This window comes from Hemicordylus capensis, chromosome 2, assembly GCF_027244095.1.
Source record: "Hemicordylus capensis ecotype Gifberg chromosome 2, rHemCap1.1.pri, whole genome shotgun sequence".
Taxonomy (NCBI): domain Eukaryota; kingdom Metazoa; phylum Chordata; class Lepidosauria; order Squamata; family Cordylidae; genus Hemicordylus; species Hemicordylus capensis.
The window spans coordinates 280,915,805-280,943,750 of NC_069658.1; the positions used below are offsets into that span (position 1 = coordinate 280,915,805).

The 27,946-nt window shown below is 43.8% G+C and overlaps 1 protein-coding gene across 19 annotated transcripts in view; it reads right to left on the reverse strand.

The window, feature by feature from the left end:
- FOXP1 (forkhead box P1) overlaps positions 1 to 27,946 on the reverse strand; it is an 823,426-nt gene that overhangs the window by 262,106 nt on the left and 533,374 nt on the right. The window contains exon 2 of one of the 19 annotated variants that reach the window (XM_053290528.1): positions 816 to 894. The exons of the other annotated variants lie outside the window; for them this stretch is intronic. Within the exon in view, the coding sequence (XP_053146503.1) occupies positions 816 to 848 (33 nt within the window). The 5' untranslated portion in view covers positions 849 to 894. The remainder of the gene's footprint in view (positions 1 to 815; positions 895 to 27,946) is intronic. 19 annotated transcript variants of the gene reach the window in all.

Consider the following 27,946-nt stretch of genomic DNA (forward strand, 5'->3'; position numbering starts at 1 on the left):
ATTCCAACTGGATGGAGTTTTCATTGCAAACACACACTTTGCATAAAAAGACACCCCCCCCCGCTCCACATCTTGGAGGAATTCAGGGTTTTGATATAATTAAACAATTTATGCTAATATTTGTTTCACATAAGCTATTAAGCAAGCCCCCCAGAACAAGCCCTAATTGAGAAAGCTCCAAAGAGCCATACTGCTGAGATAAGCAGCAAATTTATACTGTTGATTTAGAGCACCCATCTACAACTTCCTTCCTTATTATAACTCTCTGTCTCTTCTATAAGGCTCCTAGCTATACTGAATCCCATTAAAACACTTTTCATAGCTCCTATTAGATAGAGTCAAACAGTCTCTCTCCTCTCTCTCTCTCTCCCCACCCTCCCCCAAGTTAGAATGAATAGGTGGAACCCAGGAAAGAACTTCTCAAAATTCTTTGGGCTTTTCAGAGGTTTTCTTTTTTGGCAAGGAATTCAGTCAGCACAGCTGTTCTGTAACGTAAGCAGATGTGACACCAAAAGGGGGGAAAGTAGTCGGCGGTGAGAGGGTTATATCTATTTAAGGGGTTAAATATGCAATTACCGCTGACTAAAACCAGAGAGACATATAGATAAACAGAAGAAATGAAGTCCCCAGGTTCCATTCAGAAGCCTTCATCACATTACTACCAGACAGAAAACTCTTTAAGTACCATTTTCAGATGTTAAATCATTGTTCTTGCAGCACATATTCTCGCTATTCCTGGGGGAACAATATCTGAAGACAGCGTGCTAACAAATGCAATCCAGTAAACAGGCATTTTCCCCTCTTGTTGTTAGTACCTTTGTGTTCCAGCTCCCAGCTCTGTCATCCATGCCTTCTCTCTGCTTTGAAGTTAAAGTACTGAATGAGCGTTGTCATCTATTATCCAGAGTGTGCATGTAGATTATAAATAAGAAATAAAAGTGACTTTCAGTACACTGCTTTTGCATTAGCAACTTGCCTTCTCTGTTACCTCCTCTGTCCTTCATACTTTGCTACCAACATTATATTAACCAACTTTGTCTGCTATAGAGTGAAACACACATCCTGGAGGGGGGGGGGGGCGGGATGTACACAGCAGAAGCAGAAGTTGTATTGCACAAGTTGTGCTCTTTAAACAGGTTTTCTGTTTTAGCTTTGAATATAAAACCCTTAACCCTTGTCTGCAGAAGTCCTTCAGACATATCTGAGACAGGAATGGATAGGTACTGGGAGACAGCAGATGAAGGGTGCTGAGTCTGGAAAATGGAACTACTAACTAGAACTAGTAGATGGAGCATGAGAGATAGCAGACAAAGATGGGAGGAGTGAAGAGTGAGCAGACTGAGGGACACTAGGGCTTGCACCAACGTTAGAGCCCCACAAAATACTCAAACCAAACCTGTCATTTGCATGTTAGCTGAAGGACTCTTTATTCTGGGCCTTGAAACAACAGAATACTATTAATCACATTTCTTTGTAGGGGGAAAGAATAGCTTTTCTAATATTGATCAATTATTTATATTGAAAATCTACATGTAATGATCTCATTCAGCTTATTTATATTGAGGCATATCACAAATATCTTCTCCAGGAGTGCTAATGCAGGATATTCACTATTACAGATGACTGAGGACTGAACTCAGTCTGGCAAACACCTTTCTTTCTGTAAAGGCCAGCTCTAAATATTCCATCACACTTTATTATGTCAAGAAACAGAACCCAGAAAAGAGCTATGCAGGTAGCAGCACTGATTCTTAACAGAATCACCAGAAATGCTGAACAGGTTTAATTCCTTTCCCAATGGCATCTCCTTTACTTTCTCCTGTACTGTATATGAAAATGGATTCTAGTTATTTCTGTGAAAAAAAGTAAAGCACTGCATTTCAGGACAATATTACGGTATGGCCAGAACCTACCTACCATCCCTTGAACCATCTGGCCCAGCCAATGCTTCTAAGAACTTCAGGGCAGGAAACACTGTCCCTTCTACCCCTCATGAAAGAAGTTCCAGTGTTGTGATGAGGAAGCAATATATGTTTGCTGCCCTCAAAACCAGGAATTGGATGCTGGAAGGGAAGGGCCAAAACACCAGAGCAATACCTCTTTGCCTATCACAATGCTTCTTCTCTCCTCCACAGTCTCCTGGAGACTGTGCTCAGTTTGTTGAAAGAGAAAATGACCATATATAGAAAAGCCCTTCATGTAATGCTCTCCAAATTCACCATCCTACCTTATCTACTTCCTCCTGGTATACAAGGTAGTTTCATTCCCAGCGGAGTGGCTTTTCCACCAGGTCCGCATCACAGCTGAAGTGATCTGGGTAGGGCAGGGCAGGACATGCTTTCCCTTCACCCTCGTTACAGTGCTGGGTGCACAAGGTTGAGCAGCCGCCATCCTACCCAGATTGTGGCTAGTACTCGATCACTTCCTCGTCCTCCTACCTCGATGTTAATGAACACACAACCATTTCTCCGGAGCATGCATAAGGCTTAGAGCCTGCCTGGATGCTCCTCCTACCCAGCTTCTGGTTATGAGAACAAGTCCATAATTTTGTCCCCTAAAATGACAGATTGGAAGTAGTGGGCATGAAGAAGATGAAGAGAAGGGGTGGCCTAGATCCTCTGACTGTCAGGGACAGCTTTGCTGCCCATTGACTTGCTGCTAGGGATGTGCATGAACCGACGTTTGGACAGTTTGGCAGCTTTACCTTTAAGGAGCAGGGAGGGTGCCCCCCCCCCACATTTCCCCTCCTGGTGCTGGCACCAAAACTGCTGGTGCAGGGTTGCTGCGTACCTCTTTGCAGCCCTGGTCAGCATCGTACCGGAAGTGGCCGGTGCGCGTCTGAACGCTGGACCTCCAAACTGGTTTGGCGGTCCATAAAACGATCACCGAACAAGTTTGTGCACATCCCTACTTGCTGCCGCTTTGCTTCCATTGAGGCAACAGAAGCAGTGTTGAAGGGTCACAAGACAGAAAGTTGAGGGAATGGGCTCATCTCCATTTCCCTGCCCTCAGTCCTTCACTGTAACTGCGCCCCAGCTACAAAGAGGGTTCCATTCATCCTACAGTCAACAGTGCTTCATGTTTAGCACATTTGGTTTTATAAAACCAGTTTTAGCTTTGCTACAGACTGGCATATACCTTTAACAAGCCCAGCCGATCTATAATTTGACTGCTGCAAAATGAAGCACGTGAAGGGCTGCTTGGAATGAGCACCACCTGGCACATACCAGGAACATACCCACCCCGATGTCACTGAAGGATGCCCTGATGTGCTCTCACATGAGAGGTGGCATTCATCTTAATCACCACTTGAACTGTGCTCCCACAACCCTCTTTAAACAATATGTAAAGTGGCAATTAAAATGAATGCCAGCCCTCACTTGATTAAGGAACACCCTGAGAGTACGTTGAGGTATCTTCCTGTGATGTCGGGGTGAGCATTTTCTCGACATGTTCCCAACCTTATGATGGGTATTAGGTGGCACTTCTCTGAACCCACCCAATCTTGGCTGTAACTAGGGCCACCACAGGCACAGCAACTAGGAGAAGAGATGAGTGGCCTCCATAAAGCAGATGGAGGAACCTTATTTTTCTGGTGGCTTTCTTCACCTTTGCCCTTGCACGGTCTCACAGTGTTTCTTGGAGCAAGTAGAAGTAATGAGGAAGTGCAGCCACAAACTGAGGTCCCAGGGGTGACTTCTTTAGTGTGTAATCCTAACCCAGTTGTCTACGTGAGCAGGGAAATAGCAGGACAAATAGAACTTCCTTTAAATGCATGAAACCCCAATAAGATAAATAGAAACCCCTTCATTGCTGGGTGAGGGGTGGGGGAGGGGATCTGCAGAACACATATTTGTATAGCCAGTTCTATTTGAGGCTTTCCCACACTATCACATATAGAAAAGATTGGGTGGAAATATGCAGTCAGCTCATATGTGTGAACAAACTCTGCATAATGTGGCAGAGTTTCCAATATGGAGTTATTCTTTTAGCACACAGGCAAAGGAAGATATGAAACAGGATCTGTTTGTCTGGCATAGGTAACTGCACTTACTGGCTGATATCCTAACTGACAAAGCTCACCATTAGAAGGCCCTGCAAGGACACAATGGGGTCCCACATGCAATTCCCCCATTCTTCTGTTATATAAACGGGCAACCCTTTCCAGCAATGCCCTTGCACCGGAAGCACTCTGTAAGAAAGGAAACACATCACTGACATCCAGCAAAACATTTCCTTTTTTCCAGAGCTCTTCCGGAGTATGGGCATTGCTGCAAGTATCACCCAGTTGTGCAATAGTGCACATTAAGGACTTTGGGAGCTGAACAAGGGCTCTCATTGTATTCTTACAAGGCCTCCTAACATGCGGAGTCGGACATCAGCCACAGTTCCTATAAAAGGGCAATTGTGAGTTCAGTAAGGGGATTGTTAGTGGAAAGCAAGAGCTGAACTCAACATTTTCTTTCCTGTGATACAATATCACAGGTAATTTACTAACATGCATGCATACCTCCCCTTTCCAAAATAATTCACTTGCTAATATTCACTGTTGGAAAATTTTGCCAGAAATGCAAGAAACTCAACAAGTAAAAGGCTATCCTGGAATATGAGGAAATACTCTTTTTGTAAGAGGAAAGCAATGTTAAATGACTGAAAGGATTATATATTTGGAAGGATTTACATAATAAAATTCTAGAAAATGGTCACATGTTTTAGTCATATCAGGAGCTATGCTTACATCTCCTTCCAAAATGAGCAAGGCTTCTGTAGTCAGCAAAAGTAGTTTGGAAATCTGAATTGATAATTACACTGATCTTTGAAGAACATGGTTACAGAGAAGGTTGTCTACAATGAAGGAAAATTGTCAAGAAAACAGTGCGGCTCACCACACAAGCAGTGTGGAGAGCCTGCAGGGCTTCTGCAGGGAGAGTGTTCATACTGCTAACCCTGGGTGGCTGGATTGGCCACCCACACGAGAATGGGCTCTGTCACAGAGCTGGGTAGGGTTAGTCACAGAGTCAGTTGGGCGACAGGGATCGGCAGCCGCCTGGTTGGGGGTCTCCTCGTAAGCTGGGGTTCTCTTCGTGAGTCGTCGTGGCGTGGAGCCGCACAGTGGCGACTCACAATCAGGGAAATGGGGTTACGATCAGGGAAACGACCAGGGAGATGGGATTAGCAGTGCGCTCGCTCCACTAACCTCGTTTAACGGGGTGTGTGTGTGTGTGTGTTTGATATTCAGAGAGGTTTGCTGCCAGGAGCTGTGTGGCTCCCGTTGCAGCACACGACCGCCCAAAACCAGGCTAGGCTCCCTTAGCCCAGTTTGGGGAGGTCGTGAGAATAGCCTCAGTACTTTGCAATTGTCAAGAGACAGTGAGGCTGTTCTCACGTGCAGCCAAGACCAGGCAAACGAAGCCAAGTCTGGTCTTGGCTGCTCATAAGAACCACTGGCAGCTGCATGGCTGTCGACGGCATCTCAGCAGTAAACCTGGCAAAGAGGCCCGTCCATTAACCAAAGTTAAGGATGCAAACACACCCTTAACCCAGGCGAAATTGTCATGTGTTGGAGCCATACAGCACCAACACAGGAGCAGGCTTCTGGCTAGCATTGAGGGTGGGGGGAGCCCCAAAACGTACTGCGCACTTGCCCAGTGCATAATGGGATTTCTGGGGGCCAGGATGACGATTCCCAGCCCCCAACGCTCCACACTGCCGGGAAATGCCGGTGACTATCTAGGCGCGTAAGGACTGATGGATTGTCTGGAGGAAAGGTAAATTTGAGCAGCCCTCCCCACTGCCCACCTGCTAGCCCTCTCACGTAAAAATGAGAAAGGGCTCAGCACTTCGCCAACAACCCAAGTCATTCTCGAACAATTTATATCTTTCAACCACATGATCACCTTTGAAGAGCTGTGAATACCTACTACCTCTCATGATTACGCAGCACTCATGTTTCATTCTTCAGCTAAAACCTTTGATGGAAATCCACTACTAAAGAGTTGAACCCTGTGCTTCATATAATAATGAGGATCTAATCTAATTAGAAAATGACCAGTTTTGACATATAGATAGAGGGAGGGAGGGAGGGAGGAAGAGACAAATATATATTTACCCCCAGTCATACTCATGCTGACCTACATTGCTCTGACTAGAAAACTGAGAATATGTGAATGGGATTAGGAACCAGTACAAACAACAGACCACTAAAAGCCATAGCCAACAACAGTTTCCAGAACAAGAAACCAAAATTAATATCTTCTGCCTCAGGAGAAAATTGTCTGTTTTAGCTTGTAAATGCATGAATCCTTTAACATTCCTACCATAACACCTCAGACACAATTCTAATGAATGCTATCTTTTATTTATTATGTCAAACAATTGTCTTTTCATTCTACTTGCATTCTGGACAGAAGACAACAGCTAGTTAACAAAACATTTGAAATAATTAAAAATACTTCCCTCTCTGTGAGCAAAGGAACTTTGGTAATCACTGCTAAGCTTTTATAATCCAGTCTTCACATAAGTTAAAAGTATAGAACTATGTGTAAAATAGTTTCAAAAGACCTCTGCTAATCAGTGGAACTTGGTGAATAATTTTGTGATAAAAATAGGGGGAGGGAGAACACATTTCATTCTATATACTTTCCTGTTGTGAAAAGAGGTTCAAATGTGCCACACAACACTGAATATATGTGTGCTTCCCTGTGCCTGTCAATCAAAGACAGCTGTTCCAGATGCCTGGAAAAAGTTTACAGTTTAAAGGATCATGTTCTGTGTACCTAAACACAGTAGCAATAAAGGAAATAGTCACATACAGAAATGGACCATTTTAACTTGTCTATAAAACATTTATTGTGAATAAAATATATTGTACCTTTCAGAGTATTGTGTAAAATAATATTAATAAATCCCTATGTTGAGACCTAATAATTTCACTGCTACTGCCAGCACTAATGACAAGGTCAGAGAAGAAAAAGGTAAACAATAGTATATATGTTAACTAGAAACCACCATCTATATACTTTGATGTGCACAAGAGTTTTCTCATTTTCCAGATGCAGTTCCTTGCACCATAAGTCGAGGCTGAAGGTTCCCTGACTTTTGGTAGCAGTTTTTCAGGGGGTGCAAAAAATGGCAGAAGTCTTAAAAGTGTCCCTTTGAATCCCATCCTCTTTCATCAATGGATAACAAAAAACCTTTTAAAGTGTTGTTGTTGTTGTTTGTTTTAAAGCAAGGGGAAGCACCCACTAGCCCATGGATGGCCCATCACCCCAACCCTCAGAGCTAGCGGCAGGAGCCAGTGTTCATCCGAGTGGATGATCCGCCTGCCCAAGGAGGAAGAACTGCTCATCTGCGGGAAAGATATGTTTAACCAGCCTTCCCCGTAGCCTGCCCTCTAGCCCTTCTCGCTGCTCATGAGAAGAGACTCCTTGTTTGTAAGCAGCCCTGAGGACCATTTGGTTGAAAGATGGGGTATAATTCCCTTAAATAGAGAAACAAACATGCAAATCAACCAACCAACTTCCAGTCATTTGCACTTCTGTTGTGAACTCTGGCAGAAAGAGCTCTGCTTTCAAAGGCACAAAACAATGCTGAGCAACATCAGTTCATTTTAATGGGACTTGTGCAGGGCTCTCAACTAAAACCCACAAAATGAACAGAGACTGAAGAACAGCAGTGACTGCTGGGAGTGGATCCTCAGGTTTTATTTTATTTTCAACCTGCTTTTTTTAACCATTTAAAGATTATCAGAATCTGAAATGATATATAAAGGGATTTCTCTGTAGTGAACAAGCTCCAGGCTGAATGGGTCATCATTAAAAACAGTTTGGGTCATAGATGCACAATGAGAAGCTGAATGCCACATGCCATATTATGTTTTTAAGTCAAAGAGTAGCTTCCACTGCATAGTGGCATGTATATGCACCCATCAGTGGCTATGCTAAGTCACTCCTGACTGGGACCACATAAACCAAATACGTAAAATATGCTCTTTACTTAAAAGAAAGAAAGAAAAGATTTATGACTTCCCATATCTACATCCATTGCCATTTGCAGACAGGAAACTGTCTGTGTGCGCACAAGCAAGCAATACAGTAGGAAGCTGCTTGTAGTAAGAAAGTATACTTAAGGGTGATGTACACAGTATTACAGACCTGATTAAAAGTTTTACAAAGAGAGAGTCTTAGGCAACTGGTGTTTGATATCCCTAACAGGGAAAGCTTTTATTGTTCTGGAGACTTTCAGCAGAATTTTATTATGACAGCATAGTAATACAAAAGGCAAATCTGAGTGGCACCTGTTTCTAATTCTTCAGTCATGGTCATCTGAATTTTAGCACAGATCTGTATTTTCCCCCCTCACCCCACTGATTTCCACACATGGACACTATTCACATGACCAGGCAGGGAGGTGAAGGTGGGGGGAGCCTTTGCCAACTTACCTTGCCCGCAGACAACCCAAACTGCTTCCCCCCAGACTGGAATGTCTCAAGCTCCCAAATGATCTGCACTGCTCTAAGCAGTGGAGATATCTGGAGGCCAGGATGAGGCATCCCAACCTCCTGATACCCCATGCGATGACTGCAGTGCATTGAGGAATACGCCTGTGAGATAGGTGCTCTTGGCGCCCATCTCTATGTGCGCCCGGGCTGTAGACAACCCAAGCACACACACAGTCCTGGAGCCAGAGTTAATGGAGCACTTGTGTCCTTAACTTCAGCTAAAGGATGGGCTTAAAAGTGGGGTTAGGTGAGCGGGCAGTGGGTGGCCACTGTGCATAAACAGCCTAACCCAACCTGGGCTGCTCTAGCCTGGGTTAGGCTGCTCGTGAGAACAGCCTTATGAACTATTAAAGGCTAAACTTTTAATAGTTTTAGTTAATAGTTGAATTCTGGAAGGATCTGTTATATAATCACATGTAAACATATGCATGCATATAATGGGCTGGAAGAACCCATGATTGTGCTAGGCCGGCAATCAATAGACCAGGACCAACACTAGTATACCATAGTCATGAGCCTAAGGTCAACTAGCAGCAAAGTTGGGAAACTATAATACCTGCATCAGTGTAACAAAACTGAGAGATCCTTCAACAGCATTTGTGGTTACTCTACCACCACTCACCAATTTCAAGATTGCTTGCTGAAGACCCCCACCTCCACCCCCACTAGCTATGCAAGTAGGGCAACAACCAATGCATAGCACTGGCCAAGTGAGCCCCATGAAATCTCCTAACACAGTATTTGCACACCCATCATACAAACTCATCATGAGTAGCCATAAATAGACTAGAGCACCTTCCATCGCTCAGACCAGCAAGCAGGAGAGCAGGTAACAATACGGATAGCCTAAAACTCCAGGGTTCCATAGAGACAAGGGTTTGAATCCCCTGCAGCACAGAAATCCTGCAAACAACCATACTTTTCCCAGACATGATGGAAGGAATGCCATTTCACACAAAACAGTCAGCGCTATGGCCCACTGGATAAGAAGTTATACATGGAAAACCTATCAGCTCCTCAGTGAAGGGTTCCATTTCTGCTATGGGAGTCATGTCCCACACCGACATTGGTTAGAACACAACAGTATTGAAACTGGGCAAAAGAAAAGTATTTTGAAAGGAATAGTGCCACATAGACAAGAGCAGAAACCAAAATAGAAACTCAAAGGCACCAGTATCAGGAAGACCTCAGCTGCTTTGGGTAAAAGAGCATAGCAGTCGAAAACAAGTGTTCTTCCCAAAAAAGAGTATTTGAGGGGGGGAAACAGAAGTGGAGTGAGAAAAGAATGACTACAACCATAACTAGGGATGTGCAGAAAGCATTTTTTGCACATCCAGGGCTGTGGTGAGCAGGCACTTTAAGTGGAGGGAGGCAGGCCTTACCTGTCCCATCGCTCTTCTGTTGCCCCAGCACAGTGCTGTCCATAACAAACTCGCAGATGCCATTTATGTGATGACGATGCCCACAGGAAGCTAGGAACAGGGAACTTCCTGTTCCCAAACAGGAAGCCCCCACAAGGCATCGCTTGTAAGAGCGGACAATGGGGCTGTTTGTTATGGACAGCACCATGCTGGGGCGGCAGAGGAAGGGCAACGGAGGGGCAGGTAAGACCTGCCTGCCTCCATCTGAAGTGCCTGCTCCCACCCCCTGCCAAAATGTCTCAGCCAGGGGGACTCAAATTGTTTCAGTGCCTAGAATTAGAGGCGCCAAAATATCTCATGCACATCCTTAACCATAACATCTCACTCCACAAAGCAATTCCCTAGCCACACAGTCACAGGCTCAAGTCAGATTACTGATCAGGCCTGTGTAGCCTCCCAGGGATCCACTCTGTGGCATCTCCTTCCCTTGTCCACCAGCCCCCACCATGGTACCCAAGGAACACAGCTACACAGATTAAAACTAAAGGGGCCCAATGTGGGCCCTATATGTAACCAAATGGAAAAGCACAGGCTCAGTATATATATGGTCCCTGGTTCAATCTCAAGTCCTAGTCTCGCAGGATAAAGGACTGGAAAGACAAATATACAGGAGTCAAGAAATGTTGGCTGAGTTCCACTGTTAAGACAAATTTTTTTTTTTTTTTTGATTTAAAATATTTATATACTGCCCAAACTCACATCTCTGGGCAGGTTACAATAGAAAGGTTAAAACATTAGTTAAAGATTTCCAAAAAAACCCAAAATAAATGATAACAGAAAAGACTGACACATTACAACTATTTAAATTTTTTGAAATATTTTAAAACAATGTTAAAACTATTAAAACACTATTTAATTAAAACCCTGGGTGAATAGATGCATCTTTAAAAAGACTTTTTAAAAGTTGGCAGAGATGGGGACGCTCTTATTTCAGCAGGGAGCACTTTCCAAAGCATCGGGGCAGCAGTGGAGAAGGCCTGTCCCCGAGTGGCCACCAGACGAGCTGGTGGCAACTGCAATCGGACCTCTTCTTATGATCTCAGTGGGTGGTGGGGTTCATAACAAAGATGTTCTCTTAAATACCCAGGGCCCAAGCCGTTTAGGGCTTTATAGGTTATAAACAGCACATTGTATTTTGCCTGGATACTTATCATCAGTCAGTGTAGCTCTTTCAATACAGGAGTAACAAGATCTCTCTGGGGTGACCCAGAGACCAACCTGGCTGCTGCATTCTGGACCAACTGTAGTTTCTGCACTACATACAAGGGCAGCCCCATGTAGAGCACACTGCATAAATCCAGTCTGGAGGTTACCAGCATATGTACCACTGTCCTGAGGTTGTTTATCTCAAGAAATGGATGCAGTTGATGTATCAGCCGAAGCTGATAGACGGCACTTCTGGCCACTGCCTCAACCTGAGACACTAGGGAGAGGCTTGGATCCAGAAGCAACCCCAGACTGCATACCTGTTCCTTCCGGGGAAGTGTGACGCCATCCAGAACAGGCAGATCAAACTCATTTCCTGAGTTTGGACCCCGCACAGTGAGTACCTGTGTCTTATCTGGATTCAGTCTCAGTTTGTTATCCCTCATCCAGCCCATCACAACCTCCAGGCAGGCATTTAGGGAGGTTATGCCCTCTCCCGATGATGTTGACATGGAGAAATAGATCTGGGTGTCATCAGCATACTGATAGCAGCCTGCACCAAATCTCCTGATGATCTCTCCCAGCGGTTTCATGTAGATGTTAAACAACATTGGAGACAATACGGAGCCCTGAGGGACACCATACAAAGGTTCACATTTTGTAGAACAGCAGTCTCCAAGGGACAACATCTGGAACGTGCCCGAGAGGTAGGAGCAGAATCACTGCAAAGCAGTGCCTCCCACTCCCAACCCCCTCAGATGCTCCAGAAGGATACTATGGTTGATAGTATCGAAAGCCGCTCAGAAGTCCAAAAGGACCAACAGAGTCCCACTTCCTCTGTCAATTCCCAATTGGAGATCATCCATCAGGTCAACCAAGGCAGTCTCCATCCCATAGGCTGCTCAAAACCCAGTCTGAAAAGGGTCTAGATCAGTGATTCTCAAACTTGGGTCCTCAGGTGTTATTGGACTTCAACTCCCATAATCCCCAACCAAAGGCCACTGAGGCTGGGGATTATGGGAGTTGAAGTCCAATAACACCTGAGGACCCAAGTTTGAGAATCCCTGGTCTAGATAATCAGTTTCCTCCAAGACTGTCTGGAGCTAGGAGACCACCACCCTCTCAATTACCTTGTCCAGCCACGGAAGACTGGAGACAGGCCTGTAGTTGCTCAACTCTGAGGGATCCAAGGAAGAGGAATCCACATCCTGACTCATTAACTGGAACTGATCCAACTGAACCACACAAGAGGAGTCACTGGACACCTCCATATCAGACACTGAAGTAATTGTAGAGTCTAAGCTGGCCTGAATATGAGATATTTCCCCCACAAAGAATTCATTAAACACATCACAGCAGGTAATCAATGGTTCCAGATTCTGATTCAAGGGAGGAGGGGCACATACTAGCCCTCTCAAATCCCTGGATAACTCTGCTGGACGTGAACTTGCGGATTCAATACGTGCAGAAAAGAATCACTTCTTTGCCGCATGTATCGCCTGATCATAGATCTTCAAATGAGCTCTATGTTGCAATCTGTCAGATTCGAGTCGAGTCTTTCTCCACTTGTGCTCCAGTCGTCTACCTCACTGCTTCAACCCCCATAATTCTTCTGTATACCAAAGGGCTAGTTTCGAAGTGGGTCGGAGAGAACGCTTAGGAGTGATCATGTCTATTGCCCCGGTGAGTTTGCTGTTCCAGTTCTCCACCAGGGCATCAACAGGATCGCTGGCAGAGCCAACATTATATCTCTCCAAGGCTTTTTGAAATCTTATTGGGTCCAATAACCTTCTTGGGCAGACCATCCTAATTGGTCCCTCACCCCTGCGAAGGTGGGAAGTGACTGTGAGTTCAGCCTAAACCAGATGGTGGTCCATCCATGACAATGGGGAAGTCACAGGAGTCACCACCCACGGAACACTACCCTGATTAGAGAGAAAGACCAAATAAAGTGTGTGACCAGCAATGTGCATTGGTCCTGAGACCACTTGGGATAGGCTCATAGTTGTCATGGGCTCAGGAAACTCCTGAGCCATCCCAGACAGATTGGTCCAGAAATGAACATTGAAGTCCCCCAGCACCACAAGCCTGGGAGACTCCAATGCCAAGCCAGAGACCAAGTCCATCAGCTCAGTTAGGGACTCTGTTGAGCAGCGGAGTAATTGGTACACCAACAGAAGTCCCAATCTATCCCTTGCACCCAAACTTAAGTACACACATTGACTATGGTCTGACACTTCCACAGGGATCCTGGTAAGAGAGATGTTATTCTTATAGACCACAGCCACTCCACCTTCCCACCCATGGTCCCTCACCTGCTCCTCAACAAAGTACTCCGGAGGAAGAAGCTGGGACCAGACAGGGCCACCAGCCTCCCGCAACCAGGTCTCTGTAATACATACCAGGTCGGCGCCTTAAACCAGAATCAAGTTGTGGATGGTTTCTGATTTGTTCTGGACCGACCTGGCATTACAAAGGAGCAAAATGAGGTTCCAAGAGTAGTTGGCACTGCTCCCCAAGGTCGAAGAGGACAGCTGAAAGGGGAAACAGCTATTAGATTTCCAATTCCCCTTCCCCTGTAATGACCCACTGACCTGCCAACCTTACTTCTTCCGTTCCCCACCACCACCAGAATTGCCACCCCATAATCAGTGGCTATGCCCCCTGTCTCCCCATCTCCAGATAAGCCCAGACACATTATAAACAGGACTAATTAAAAAAAAAGCCACGTTATTAAATACCCACCCACGTGATTTCTTGGGTCAAAAACCTGGCCCTCGCTGTCCTCCGAAGTGGCTCTCCCAAAGGGGCAACCCCCTATGGTGTCAGCCCACTGCCACAAGCAGCATCCTTTTATAGGGCCAGAGATAGCCACTCTGGTCAGATGGTAAGGCAGGAACTGCTAAGTCACTCCTGGCCCTGATCCTGCACAGACTCCCCACAGAGTAGCTACAGCCAGAGGCCACAATCCCACAGGTCAAACAAGGTTCTGACAGATTGTCTCACCCTCTCCTGCAGGAAGGCACTCAACAGCAGCAGCTATGGACAGCCAACACCAGCCTCTCACACTGGGGGCTGCCTGGGAAGCAAGTTGTCTCTTCCTCTGCTTCTTGCAGCAGAAAGGAAGAAATTTGAAAGAAACACTGAAGCTATTCCCATGATCAGTAGAACGTGGGCTAAGGGAGCCTAGCCCGCTTTCTACTGATTGTGGGAACCACTGGGCTCGCAGTTGAGCCCAATGGCTCCAAGGCAGCTAGACTGTCTAATTCTCCCTCACTTTAAATTAGGTTAACAGAACAAACGCACCATTAACTTCATTTTTTTGCTTGTGTGCCACCGCGGCGCATGGCAGCACATGAATAGACCCCTGACCGGGAGGTTGTAGCCAGCCTCCCGGCCTCGGGGGTCTCTCCAGAATGCCCCGCGTGCTCGCGTGGGGCATCCTGGATCTTCCAGGGGCTGCACGGTCCCTAATCCCTGAAGCCCCCACTGGCTCTGTAACAGAGCTGGCAGTCATGTGGGCAGCCGATCTGACTGCCCTGGGCTACTGGCATGATTGTCTGCGAGGAGAGCGGGCTAAGCTTGAGAGGGTGGCTAAGCCCACTCTCCCCACCGAGCCCAGTAAGGTGCTTCACACAAACCATGTGAAGTGCTTTAGCCCCTTATGCAACAGATTACTCCAGCCTGCAAGATCCCAAAAAGTTGAACATGCCCCACTCCACTTAAGTGTTGCCTCAGTATCCTCCCTTTCCCCCTTGCTTGTTGTGCCTGGCTCCCGCTTTACTTGCTTGTTTTTCCTTCATTGTTTTTTCCTTCCCTCTCCACTTTCCTTCCCTCTCCACCTTTTCTACCTGTAACCTTGAAGAAACCACTGCCAGTTGTGTAGACAATACTGAACTAGATGGACCAATGGTCTAACTCAGTATAAGGCAGCTTCCTATGTATTTCTATGCACCTTGCTTCTCCCCACCCCTTTAACTTCCCCTTTCTCAAAGTTTTCTCTGTTCACATTTAACTTGTTCGCTATTATGCTTACTTGAAAAAAATACCAATTTATTTTACCTTTCCTCCCTGATCCTTTTACATTCATTCACTCCTTCCCGTGTGCAACACCTCTGCCTATCTCCTTCCTCTCTATTCCCAGTTTAGCTCAAGTTTATTCCTCCTCCCACCAATGATTAACTTTCTATCTTTCTTCTACTTTCCTTCAAGACCCCTGTGGGTCTTTACCCCAACTCCTCTTCTCTTTTACCATGCCAGTAGTTCCTTCCACATTTCTCAAGAAGCACTGAGCAACACACACACACACACACACACAAATGAAAGGTTTTGATCTTTACCTTTTCTTGCAACAACAAAAAAGGAGTTTCTGGGATTTCTAAGAGCCCTGAACGTGTTCAAGAAGTGCTGTTCACAGAGCAACATCAAAGGGAGCCAGCACATCCTTGGATCTCTTTTACCATTGCCCAGAACAAGGGGGGTAATGCCAATATCAACCCCCGCCCCATCCAATTCTTCCCCTTTTTCTCTGCCCTTGAGAAACAGAGTAACAGGAAAGGTGCATATTGCGGAGAGTGAGTGAGGGCAATACAATTACACCAGCCTCAGCCAATGCAAGGCAGAGGAGGGGAGCCAGGGCTTTGAAAACAAGTCCACAGAAGCCTGGAAAGGAAAAAGGACAGGGGGAGGAAGAATGTGAAGCAAAGGCAAATAATTCTTTGCCCCAATTCTCCTTCTTCCTCTTGCTGTTCTGATTTTCTGTGCAAGGTTTTCATAGGCTTGTTTTCAAAGCCCCGTCTCTCCTCCTCTCGAATAACGAACCCTCCCATTCACAGCGGGACTGTGGAAGAAAAAAAGTGCTGGCTGGTCCTCTCAGAGAGTTTCAAAAACAAGGACAGCAACAAGTTATGCGGCTGCTAATGTTAAGTGAGCTAGGAGTGTTATGTGTGGGTGCAAGGATATGGGCTGCAAGGTGTCGGAAGGCTCTGGCATTTTCACTCGTCTTCCTCATTTTGCATTCATTATGGATGAGCAGACAAGTGCATTTCCTGAGTCCTACAAATATACACACACCTCTAAGAGCAGTGCAGTTACATAGCCAGTTAGAGGGACTGGTGCAAGATCAATCGCTCCATTCAGATAACTGTCTTACCCAGTCATGCCCAGGATCCCATTCATTTTGCCCAGCAATCTTTATCCCCGTTCTCCACCATGAACTTTATCCTTACATGCTGGCTTTATTGCCAATGGACCTTGTTATCAATCTTCCCACCCCTATTGAACAAATGGCAGCAGCAGTGGTTAGCTGCTTACAACATCAGCAGTAATTTGGCAGAGGCTGGGGGTGGGGGTAGTTTGAAGGACCATGAGCTGCTGAGACCTTCCTCCACACTTACTCATGCTTCATAGTAACAAGTCAAGATGCAGAGTGAACCACTGCCCCACCTACCACTGTGTGCCCCACTGGGGAGACAGCTGTGGTAGGTAACAAGGCAGGAGTGGCTCCCTGTTTGCTGGCAATTGAAAGAATACAGACACAACTGGAATATTTACAATGTTGATTGAAAAGGATCATTGGTGAAGTGAATTTTGGAAGTATCACTTCAGAACAGACACCTGTGCTTGTGACAACTGTATGGCAAATGCAAGGTAGCAGATGCAGCTTCCCCCATTCCCTGTGCACTGCTGCGCCTATTACATTTCCTTCTGCCATGAACTTGGGGAAAAACACAAGAACCCTGACAGACAAGGTTGGATTCCCCACAGAGACAAGATTGGCTATACACTGGCTACTGCTTCTCCAGGCCCCATGGGTGGTCTACACAACACAAAGGTGGGGATCTTTATTGCCTTTGTAAGTGCTGAAGGGCTACCCAGGTGCCTGTAGCCAGGCAAGAAAGACATGGGGAGCGTGATAAGCAACACACAGCTACTGGAAAAGACAATGTCTGATTGGTTGCTGGTGGCAGCTGAAAAACACAATACAAGGGATTGAGTGTACAGTGACTGAGAAAGGGTGATTTCACCTGAATGCCCTAGCTCCCCACTCTCCCAGTGGTAGTATTCATTGGGTCTAACTTGTGGGGATGATCATTCTCAAATCTCAATTAAGATGATAGTGAAAGGAAAGTAGGAAAGTTCTCACCATTTTAATTTGTTAGATTTTTACAAGATGTTCTGGTATTTCTCTTGAATTCTGTGTCTTTTAACTGGTTTTAATCTTTATTTCTTGTAAGCTGTCTTGAGCTTTGGCCAAGTTGCATAGATTTTTTAGAAAAATTACTTCTACTTGTGCTTTCCAAGTTTAATAGATATAAGGAAAGAGTACTACATTCTCATGCCATGCTCCCTAACTATGTATTTCCTGCTCCTGTGCTAAGATTCGCTTCAGAGTTAAGCCCTGTTCAGGTGTTATATTCTCCAACTACAGTGTCCACAGAAACATACACATGTGGACAAATGTGTTGGTACCCCTCCACGAAAAAAAAAGAACCCACAATTGTCTCTGAAATAATGAAACTGACAAAAGTAATTTGCACCCATCATTGTTTATTCCACATTCAACAAAAACCAGACTTTGCTTTAGAGTTTTGATGCAACAGAATATTTCAAATAATAACACAAATGAAAATAGCATGGACAAAAATGATGGGACCCTTAACCTAATATTTTGTTGCACAACCTTTAGCAAGCACTGCAAACAAGCGATTCCTGTAGGTCTCAATGAGACTTGTGCACCTGTCAACAGGTAGTTTGGCCCACCCTTCCTGAGCAAACTGCTCCAGCTGTGTCAGGTTTGAAGGGTGCCTTCTCCAGACTGCATGTTTCAGTTCTTTCCATAGATGTTCACTAGGATCCAAATCAGGGCCCATAGAAGGCCACTTCACAATAGTCCAATGTTTTGTTATTAGCCATTCTTGGATGCTTTTAGCTGTGTGTTTTGGTTCATTATCCATTTGGAGCATCCATGACCTGCAACTGAGACAGAGCTTTCTGACACTGGGCAGTACGTTTTGCTCCAGAATGTCTTGATAGTCTTGAGATTTCAATGTTCCCTGCACTACTCAAGGCACCCCGTGCCAGACACAGCAAACCAGCCCCAAAACATAACCGAGCCTCCTCCTTTTTCACAGTAGGTATGGTGTTCTTTTCTTTGAAAGCTTCATTTTTTCGTCTGTGGACATAGAGCTGATGTGACTTGCCAAAAAGTTTGAGCTTTGTTTCATCTTTCCAAAGGACATTCTTCCAGAAGCATTGTGGCTTGTCAATATGCATTTTAGCAAATTCCAGTCTGGCTTTTTTATGTTTTTCTTTCAACAGTGGAGGACAATTGCTTTTCAGGAGGCATAAAACCCTTTTTCAATGAGCTGTTCCAATAAATTTGTCCATGTGTGTACCTGGAAGCCCCACCACCACTCACCATGCTTTAAGCTTTGTCTGAAGAGACAAACAGTGTACTCAGGGAGATCACCTTATCATGATTAGGATAAGTCCTTCCAGCATTCCTAATTACAAGGAGAATCTATCCCCAAATATGTTTTTCATTTCAGACACACACACTGTAAGCATGGCAGTGTGGGGCCGGAGCTGACAGGCATGCTTCCATGGGCATTACACCTGAGTATAAAGTCAATGGATAACATAACCTCAGGTGGAATTCTATCTGTTTTGACTGTGGGGAGAGGATGGCAGTTTTCTGGGGCCATTGAGTATTTTAACTTACGTAACTTCTTTTGAATGTGTAATGTTATGGTGGGACTCAGCCCCTAGTGACCATGATTCCTAAGCTCCACTCCGCCCCACCCCCAGTTTGCCTATGTTTTGTCCTTTGTGCCGACAGTGTTCTACTGCAGTAAGGGCAGTAGCCTCTCAGCACAGAAGCAGCCTCCTAGCACATGGATATCTCTGTCCTGGTATGATTGTGGTTTTTTTACGCTAAGCTAGTATTATGCTCCATCATAAGGAGGTTTAGGAGTGATTCTATGCTCTCCAACAGGTATAACTTAAGGACAAGATCACTCTGTCAGTAACCCAAAGCAGGGAATGGATGAAGGGAGTGCAACTCTGTTGATACTTTTGGATCTCTTGGCAGCTTTTGATACCACCAACCATGTTATCCTTCTAGATTCCATGAAAGATCTGGAACAGGAGGCACTGCTTTTCAGTAGTTCCACTCCTAACTCACAGGTAGAGATGCCCCTGTGGGAATAAAATGGTCTTTCTTCCCTGGAGATTTTCAAGAGAGTCATAAAGACCTACTTTTTCAGCTTGGCTTTTGTAATATGTAAGTTATTGTAATGGTTTTTAATGAGTTTTATGTTAATATTTTAAATGGTTTTATAAAATAAATAAATAAGTAGATGTCATTGACAGATTTAAAACACATGTACACATAGCATGAGATTCCCATAGCCAATTGTGATGGCAGAGAATTGCACCATGCATTAGACTCCTTCAGACAGAGCATCTTGTACTTGCAACTTTCAGGGAAATTTACATGTAAGAACATAAGAACAGCCCTGCTGGATCAGGTCCAAGGCCCATCTAGTCCAGCATCCTGTTTCACACAGTGGCCCACCAAATGCCACTGGAAGCCTACATGCAGGACTTGAAGGCATGCCCTCTCTCCTGCTGTTACTCCCCTGCAACTGGTACTCAGAGGCATCCTGCCTTTGAGGTTGGAGGTAGCCTATAGCCCTCCAACTAGTAGCCGTTGATAGATCTCTCCTCCATGAAGTTATCCAAATCCCTCTTAAAGCTATCCAGGTTTCTGGCTTTCACCACATCTTGTGGCGGAGAATTCCACACATCACCTGATTGAACATCGAACAAAGACTCCAAGACAAATGTGTGAACTGCCTCTCTGGGAAAACATTGTTGGAGATGACTTGAACCACTTGTCTCTGATAGCTGTTTCACACATACAAAAATGCCACCTAACATTACAGTCACTGAGTGAGGAACAAGTATGTATGAGCTCATCCTACATTAATTAAAACTGTGTGGCTTGTTAAGAAAGAACCAACACCTGAAATCACCTATAACATATAAATAAATACAGGCTCTGAATATTTTTAGTGCTTCTTAAAAGACAAAGAGAGAGAGAGAGAGAGAGAGAGAGAGAGAGAGAGAGAGAGAGAGAATCATAATGGCTAACAAAATGTACAAAGTAGTGACACAGATGGTAATGCTCAAATTACACTTACAAACCGAAGCGGGGGGGATAGACTATTTTCGTACATTTTAATTGACAAGAAATATTCGGTTTACCTGGGCCTTGAAGCATTAAAATGAGCAAGTGTGAATCAAGTTTAAATTTAAAAGCAGTGTGAAATTAGCTGTTCATGAGGGTTTCACAATTTACAAAGTGAAAACTACTTTCATTTAAAGGCAAACCTTTGGTTTCTATGAAGTCTCATCAAGCAAAGCTTGCTTTATTTATTTATTTATTTATTTATTTATTTATTTATTTATTTACACACACATTTGTATACCACCCCAAAGGCAAGTCTTTGGGCAAGTCTCTTTTTTATTATTAAAAAAGCCAATAAAAACAACCGATAAAAAGATTAAAAAATTTCAACAATTAAAATTTAGAATGTTACAACTATTAAAAAAACCATTAAAACAATATTCACTGATTCATTCACCACTTTCTAAGTGGTGAATGGCTTAGTAAACCTAGCTATCCCCACTTGAAGGCTGAGTCATCACCAGCCCATCATAATGTTATGGAGAGCCTACTTTACAGACAAAAATGGCTTGTATTCCTTTTCAACTTGAATGCAAAGTGAATTTCAGTTGCCCTGTACTTTTGAATCAGTGCCAATCTCTCTCCCCTATTGATGGTGAGAGTATGTTTGGAGATATGAGAAAGGCCACCTGGTAAGATGGACCTGTGCCACTCCTGGCTGGTATTAAGCAAGATGATAAAAGCAAGATGTTTTGCTGGCAAGGAGGGCAGGGTGTCACATGGCCTCCTTGTTTGGGCTATGCTCAAATAATCTACCCTGGATGGAGATTTCCTTGGGTAAAATTAAGAGTAATTACGCACAAAACTACATGCAAATGCATATAAGAAAACCCTGGTGGCTGTTCTTCATTGTGTTGGAATATTATTTGCAATTTGCTTCAACAGCCAAAAAGCATGATTGGTTTGAACAGCACTTAGCTAAGGATGATATATGCCCTATCAATGGCCCTTGAAGTTGTTGGTAGATCCCCCCATGCCTTGAGGATATTTTATGATGGCACTGCTTAAAAGTATGTCTCAACGGGGAGGGGGAACCAGGCCAAGGCCACAAGCCAGATGTCTTGAGGGTATATGTGGGAAATATAGCACTTGGAGGCAAATTGGAACCTTTGGGGTTAAAGTAACACTTTGGCTTATATACAATGCACAGGTGTGAAAGTTGTTTATGGCAGTGTATAAAAGATGGATGACCTGCCAGACTGGGGGCGGCCGCACCCAAAAGCTTTTACTAGCAATGAAATAAAGCTTTGATACTGGTGTCCAGTGAAAATACCTAACCAAGAGAGGAGCAATACAGGGAGTAAATATCTGTTTTAACAATTGTGAGGTCTGGGAGCCAATGGAAGCCCTTATCAGCCCAAAGTGAAGATTCCTATGTGTTTATTGGGCTTGTGCAAAGCTTTGGCTGAAGCTGAATACTCTTGACAGTGCTGCACCATATGGAAGTGAATGTTCCTACTGTGCAGTGCTGCACTTTACCCAGCGCTGGTAGTGCTCCTTTAAGGGTGCTCTCTTGTGCACCTTATAGGAAGGCATGCACAGGGTACTGGGAAGTATTTTCAGTGCTTTCCCCAAGGAACTCCTAAGAGAGGACTATCTCTCTCTTAAACGGCCTTCCCACCACTGAGAAAAGGACAGCACTGTGAGGAAGTCAGCACAGTGGTGAATGGCTCTAACATCGAAGGGTTTTTGCCAAAGTGCCCCCCCCCCGAAAAATAGTGAAGATCACTGTGTTAGAGTAAAAGAAGCTTCAAGAGGGGATGATTTGGAATGGAGAAGTTGATGAAGAAATGGGTGCTTAACCCTCCCCCCTACCTGCTTTTCTGCCATCATTGCCCCAGGTTCCAAAAATGTGTTTGTGAGGGCCTCTTAGTCTCAGCCCCTCATCTGGGAATAAGCAATAATACTAACCTGTTTTACAAGGATTACAAAGACAATGAACATGAATTGCTTTGAACATGCTATAGGATTATATAAATGGATAACATGCATATATAGATAACATGTTACTGGAAAATATTTCTTTCTTTCTTTTTAAAGAGACTATGTGGGAGGGAAGAATAGGTCTATGAAACAATGGCCTTAAAAAAAAAAAAAAAGCCCACACACATTTTCACCCTAGGAACTTCACAAACATAAGACACCTTGATTAGTTTTATCTCAGTTCCGTATTTTCTAAGAGTTAAAATACACTCTTTAAAAAGATGTTCACAGGGGGTGAGGATGTTGTGTTAAAGACCTTTCACTTTAAAAGACCAAAGGAGTAATTTAACTGTAGTCTTCCAAAGATAGATTCTACATGGCTCAGATGGCTCTCTAAGATTACAATTTTTAAATACAACTGCATTTGCAAAACTGTTAAGCATATTTTGAAAAACACTGGTTTACAATCTATAGTTTTAGAAAAATAATAATAATCAAGGAATGCAATCTGTTAGTAATTTCTCCCAAAAAATTACTAACGTAATGTCCTAAGGACACTAAGTAAAAGGTAATTTAAGCTATAATGTCAATATATAACAAGAAGAGGAAATATCAAAATAAACCACCTTCTATATAATGCACTGAGGTTTTTATTTAAATAAAAATTAAAAAAAACAGTAGCCTGAACCCCCCCCCCTAAATTTTCTGTCTTTTTTTTCCTTTTAGTGCGTTGTTTTTATATTTCTGCCTTTTCAAAGCCAGAGCTTTCCTCTGAGAAGCAAAAGACATTTTACACACAATTTTCTCTGTACTGAAAGAGGTATATTGTGCCCTTCAGTGAACATAAAAATGATATTATCATGTCTTAGTTTATATATCACTACTTAACCTTCAGATTAAAAGTTATTAGACTTGAATGACTAAAAAGACATCCTGTCACCTTTCATTCAACACTGGGTGATCAGAGAACTTGAGGGGAAAAGGCAAGAATGATAAAAACTCTTAATCTGAAAGTTCTTTACTAGTATGAATTCCAATCCACTTCAATGGACCTACACTGCTAGAAGGCACTGAAGAGTAGCTTGTGACTGACAAGTGTGTAAATGCAAATAGTGATGGCAGAAACAAACTCCCCTCTGGTATCAAGATAGACACCAAAATTATTCACATTGCTGGTCAGGTGCTCATCAAGCTGGCCTCACCCTACAAGCTGGACAGCTGTCTGAATCCCCAGCTAGTAGAGTTGGCTAGAAAAGGAAAAGGGTTTCCTAGCATCCAAGTAATCTCTCCCCAAAATTCAAGGTAAAACAATTTTCCTGAAAAACTTGAATTGGTGTGCTGTTCACTGAAACACAACTAGAGAGCACAAATTATTGAGGTCTGAGCGGGTGTGGTAACACTCTATACTTGTAAAATTACTATTTCAATTATGTATTTATTTAGAATAAGTATGTACTTACTATTTTTCAACAACAAAATTCTCAAAGGGGTTTATATAGCAAAAGGAATGAAAAGATGGGCCACGAACACCATGCTGGGTTTGATACTGACAATTGTTCTCCCCCTGCTAAGAGAGACACTACTTTAAAAGTTGCCTCTTTGCCCATTTAGCAGGATACGGCAGCACAAGTTTAACAATTATATTGCATGAAGTCATTCACACAATCAAAAACTTTGTTCTACTTGGATTTGGGAGCTAAGTGTGCTCCCCAATTTTTGGTTGTGTGGAAGCAAGGTAGAAGGAAAACCTGGATAGCTTTTCCCCCCTACCTTGCTTCCACACAATGCGGCTATTCTTACGATTGGCTAAAATTGGGCTAGTGGAGCCTAGCCCAATTTTAGCAGAACGTGAGAACCACCAGGTTTGCAGGCGAGCTCGGTTGCCTCAAAGCGGGTAACCCACGCAGGTACCCCGCATGGCAGGGGTAGCAACTCACAAGGAGACCCCTGACCGGGAGCCTCGGAGGCCAAAAAGCAGCCTCCCTGGCTCGGGGATCTCTCCAACCCAGGTAGAACACAGTTTTTGATTGTGTGAATGACCTCCATATATGATAAAGAAACAAATTCAGCCCATCCCAATTATATCAATATGGGATAAAGTTGTTCTTTTAAAAAAATCAGATATGAAATTTGACAGCTTTGTTCTCAAAAGATAGGTCTGCATTAGAATCTATTGAGGCATAAAACTTTTGTCATAATTTGTAAATCCCTTCTCTCCTGTTATAGCATCAGAATGGTGAGAAGACTTGTACTAGTGCTAGTAGATGGGGTGTGTGTGTGTGTGTATCTGATAACATAATGCCCATGGTGGCACAGTGGTAAAACTGCCGCCCCTGTAACCAGAAGGTTACAAGTTCGATCCTGACCAGGGGCTCAAGGTTGACTCAGCCTTCCATCCTTCCGAGGTCGGTAAAATGAGTACCCAGAAAGTTGGGGGCAATATGCTAAAATCATTGTAAACCGCTTAGAGAGCTCCGGCTATAGAGAGGTATATAAATGTAAGTGCTATTGCTATTGCTATGTCATAACCAGAGGCGCTCTTATCCCTGGATTTTGGGGCTGAAGTCCAGGGACTCCACAGCCCCTGCCTCCCCCATCTTCAAGATGATGCGTAAATTGCAGGGGCGAGGGTAGCCTACAAAGGCCTTTAGGTCCAGATTCGAAAATTACCTAGGTGCACCTCTAGTCATTACCTCATGTATTACTAAGTTACAGGTGACAACAATCACTTACATCAAGTTTACGACAGATTTTGGGAGCTGAGAATATGGCAGTACGCAGCAGCATGCTGGAGCCTCTGGCTGCAATTCCAAATCAAATTAAGCAAGGGGCTGGAGAATAGCAGAAACTCTTTAGCTTGAGACTATGATTAAATATGAAAAACTGGCAGAGATGACCATCAGATACAGTATGTGTATCTAATCAATACAAGGTGAAGTATCATGTGTGAGACTTGAGCCCACTGTAGGTCCTGAACCTAGAACCTGGGGAATGGATGGCACATAGAGAGTCAAGTCCATGCACCACCACCCACCCCCGCTCCAAACTCTTGCCAAACCACTCACACCAGAAAAAAGTCTCTTGAACAACAATAGGTTGAAGTAGGTCATGTGATGAAGCCTTGCCCTTGTAGAGGCTTTTCTAGTAGGCTTGCTCCAAACAATAAGGGGGCATGGTTGCTGTTCTCTGCGCAAACCTGTCATGATAGGGTTACCACAAGACCAGGGAACATTATTATTGATTTAGAATTTTTCTGTACCACCCAAAACTTGCGTCTCTGGGCAGTTTACAATTAAAAACATGTAAAACATTAAATCAATTAACACTGAGATCAAAGACATGCTAGCCAATGCCCATTTAGGGCCTGGATTATTTTTTAAAGTGTCGAGTCCTTATAGTTCCACATCAATTAGGGAAGATGTGCTGGCACTATTCTGACTGATTGTTCAGGAAGAAGCAAGACTGCTCCTGCCTTCCACTGTGCCAGCCAAAGTGGAAGTCACTATTATGACTGATGTGTAATTGACCAATCAAAAAATGAAACCAGCAACAGCTCTGCAACTAGAAGAAGGGACATGTATTCCAGTAAGTGGAGGAAATGAGGAAATGTTCTAGATGAGTTGTTCTCATAATCAGAGGTAAGCCCTCTAAGTTATTTTGCATTTTAATTTCTGATTTCATTTGAAATTTCTTCTTTCAAAGAAGTGAAGAGCGGGAACAGAGCCCTGTGTTAGAGTTTCAGAAGCAGGGACAGCAGAACCTAACAGCCTGCCCCAATATGCTTTGCTGTGCTTTTGGACTAAGACAGGCAGAATTTTGGAGAGACCATTCTGCCATGGCATGAGCAAGCAAATAGCCAGGCATCTTTCTTCTGCTCTTTCCCCAACTGGTGGGCTACATGTCAGAAGCAAACACACAGCAGTTGGCCAGTGGTCCTTGTAAATGTCCTTGTAACAAAACATACATAAATGAACTGTAAATAAATATTTAGTAATTATTTGCGTAATACATAATTTAAGACATCCAGATTTGGAAAACTTGGATATTACAACTTCAGTCTTGCCTTTGATCTCACTACACCACACCCAGGACTTTCCCCACTGTCCACACAATGTGGCATAGAATGAGTCCAATAATATCTAATAACATCTACTGCAGTAACCTATTTATTCAATACATACCACATCTCCAAGGACTGAGTGTAACCTATGCAGCAATGATCTGTGCACACACATGTGCACAAACCCATACATACACACAGTCCAAACAGCACTGCATTTGAAAAATGTTTCTCATGATGTCACTGGAACATGATGAACACACTGTTAAGTATCTTAAGGCCTTACAGGCCAAGCATACAAAGTATTGGTAGGGCCAAGCCTGCCAGGGCATTCCATATTTTTGGACATTGATCCTATATATAACAGAAACATAATTTAGAGGAAAAGACAAACTATACAAAGCTTTATTCAACTTATGCTTAAGAACTGAAACTTGTATGCACACATTGAGGCTCTCCACTTGAGCATTGGAGAGTGCAGGGCTTGTGCAGGGAGAGCGGGCTTGACCCGCTTCCCCTGTACTCGAGCATTCTGCCCTTGGATCAGCTGCCCACACGATTACCAGCTCCGTTACTCCCTGGCATCTCATGATCAAGAAAATGGGGTTAGATCGCTCCGCTAACCTCGTTTTAGGAGAGGGCTATTTTGGAGGGCTAGCTGGTGGTTCTCATGATGGGGGAAAACCGGGATGGGCTTCCTAAGCCAGGTTTTCCCCCATCGTGATAATAGCCTCATTTTAAGACTTCAAAAGGTACCAGTGACTCTTTGTAAATACACAGAGCATCAGTTCAAAGACAAGTAAAGAAGAAAAAACTTTCCCTACATGAAGCTGTTTAAACTTTGATCACACTCATTCATGGACTGTTTGAATGAGTAGCACTATTTTACTCTGTCATGAAAGCAGTCACCTTGTAGCCATTTTTATCAAGCCATCTTAGCACTAACTAAAAGCATATGCCACTCTGTCAGGCAAGCTATACCATATACAAATGTTACCAACTGTGCCACCTCAGTGCTGGTTTGTCAATAAAGGCAACCACTTGCAAAACACCCGTGTTCTGTGTATGTGCGTATGCATATGTGAGCTTTCCCCCTTAAAAGTAACACTGATATAACTTTGCCAACCTTGCAAAATAAATTCTGGAATCAACAAAGCTAATTTGTCCACAAAGTCCAAGCTCCTAAAGGTTAAAAGGGATTTTGAATTGGGCGGGGGGGGGGGAGTTATAGCATCAAAACTGAATATCTAATTGAGGAGAAGGTTTCATTTCTGCTGCTGAGCAAAGCATTTTTTCCTTTTGTTTGCTATGATGTCCCCCAGTTTAGTTTCCCCATCTCTCCTTTTGAAGCCTTATGAATAATACTTCATGAATACAAATATTTTACTAATGGTAAAACATCCATTTTAAACAACAGATGTTTCCTAGGCCCTCACAAGGACTGACAACAGACAATGTCTCAATGTTTCCAATACAGCCAATACTAGAGATGTTTACAGCAACTGAGGCTGAATGCATCCATACATAACTGCATATGAGTGCAAAGCCCAAATCTTCCAACAAATGTTTCCTGCTTTTCATGGTCCTCCTATTATCTGTGGCTCAGATGACCTAAAACAGCCCCCAGCCAAGCTGATCCGCTG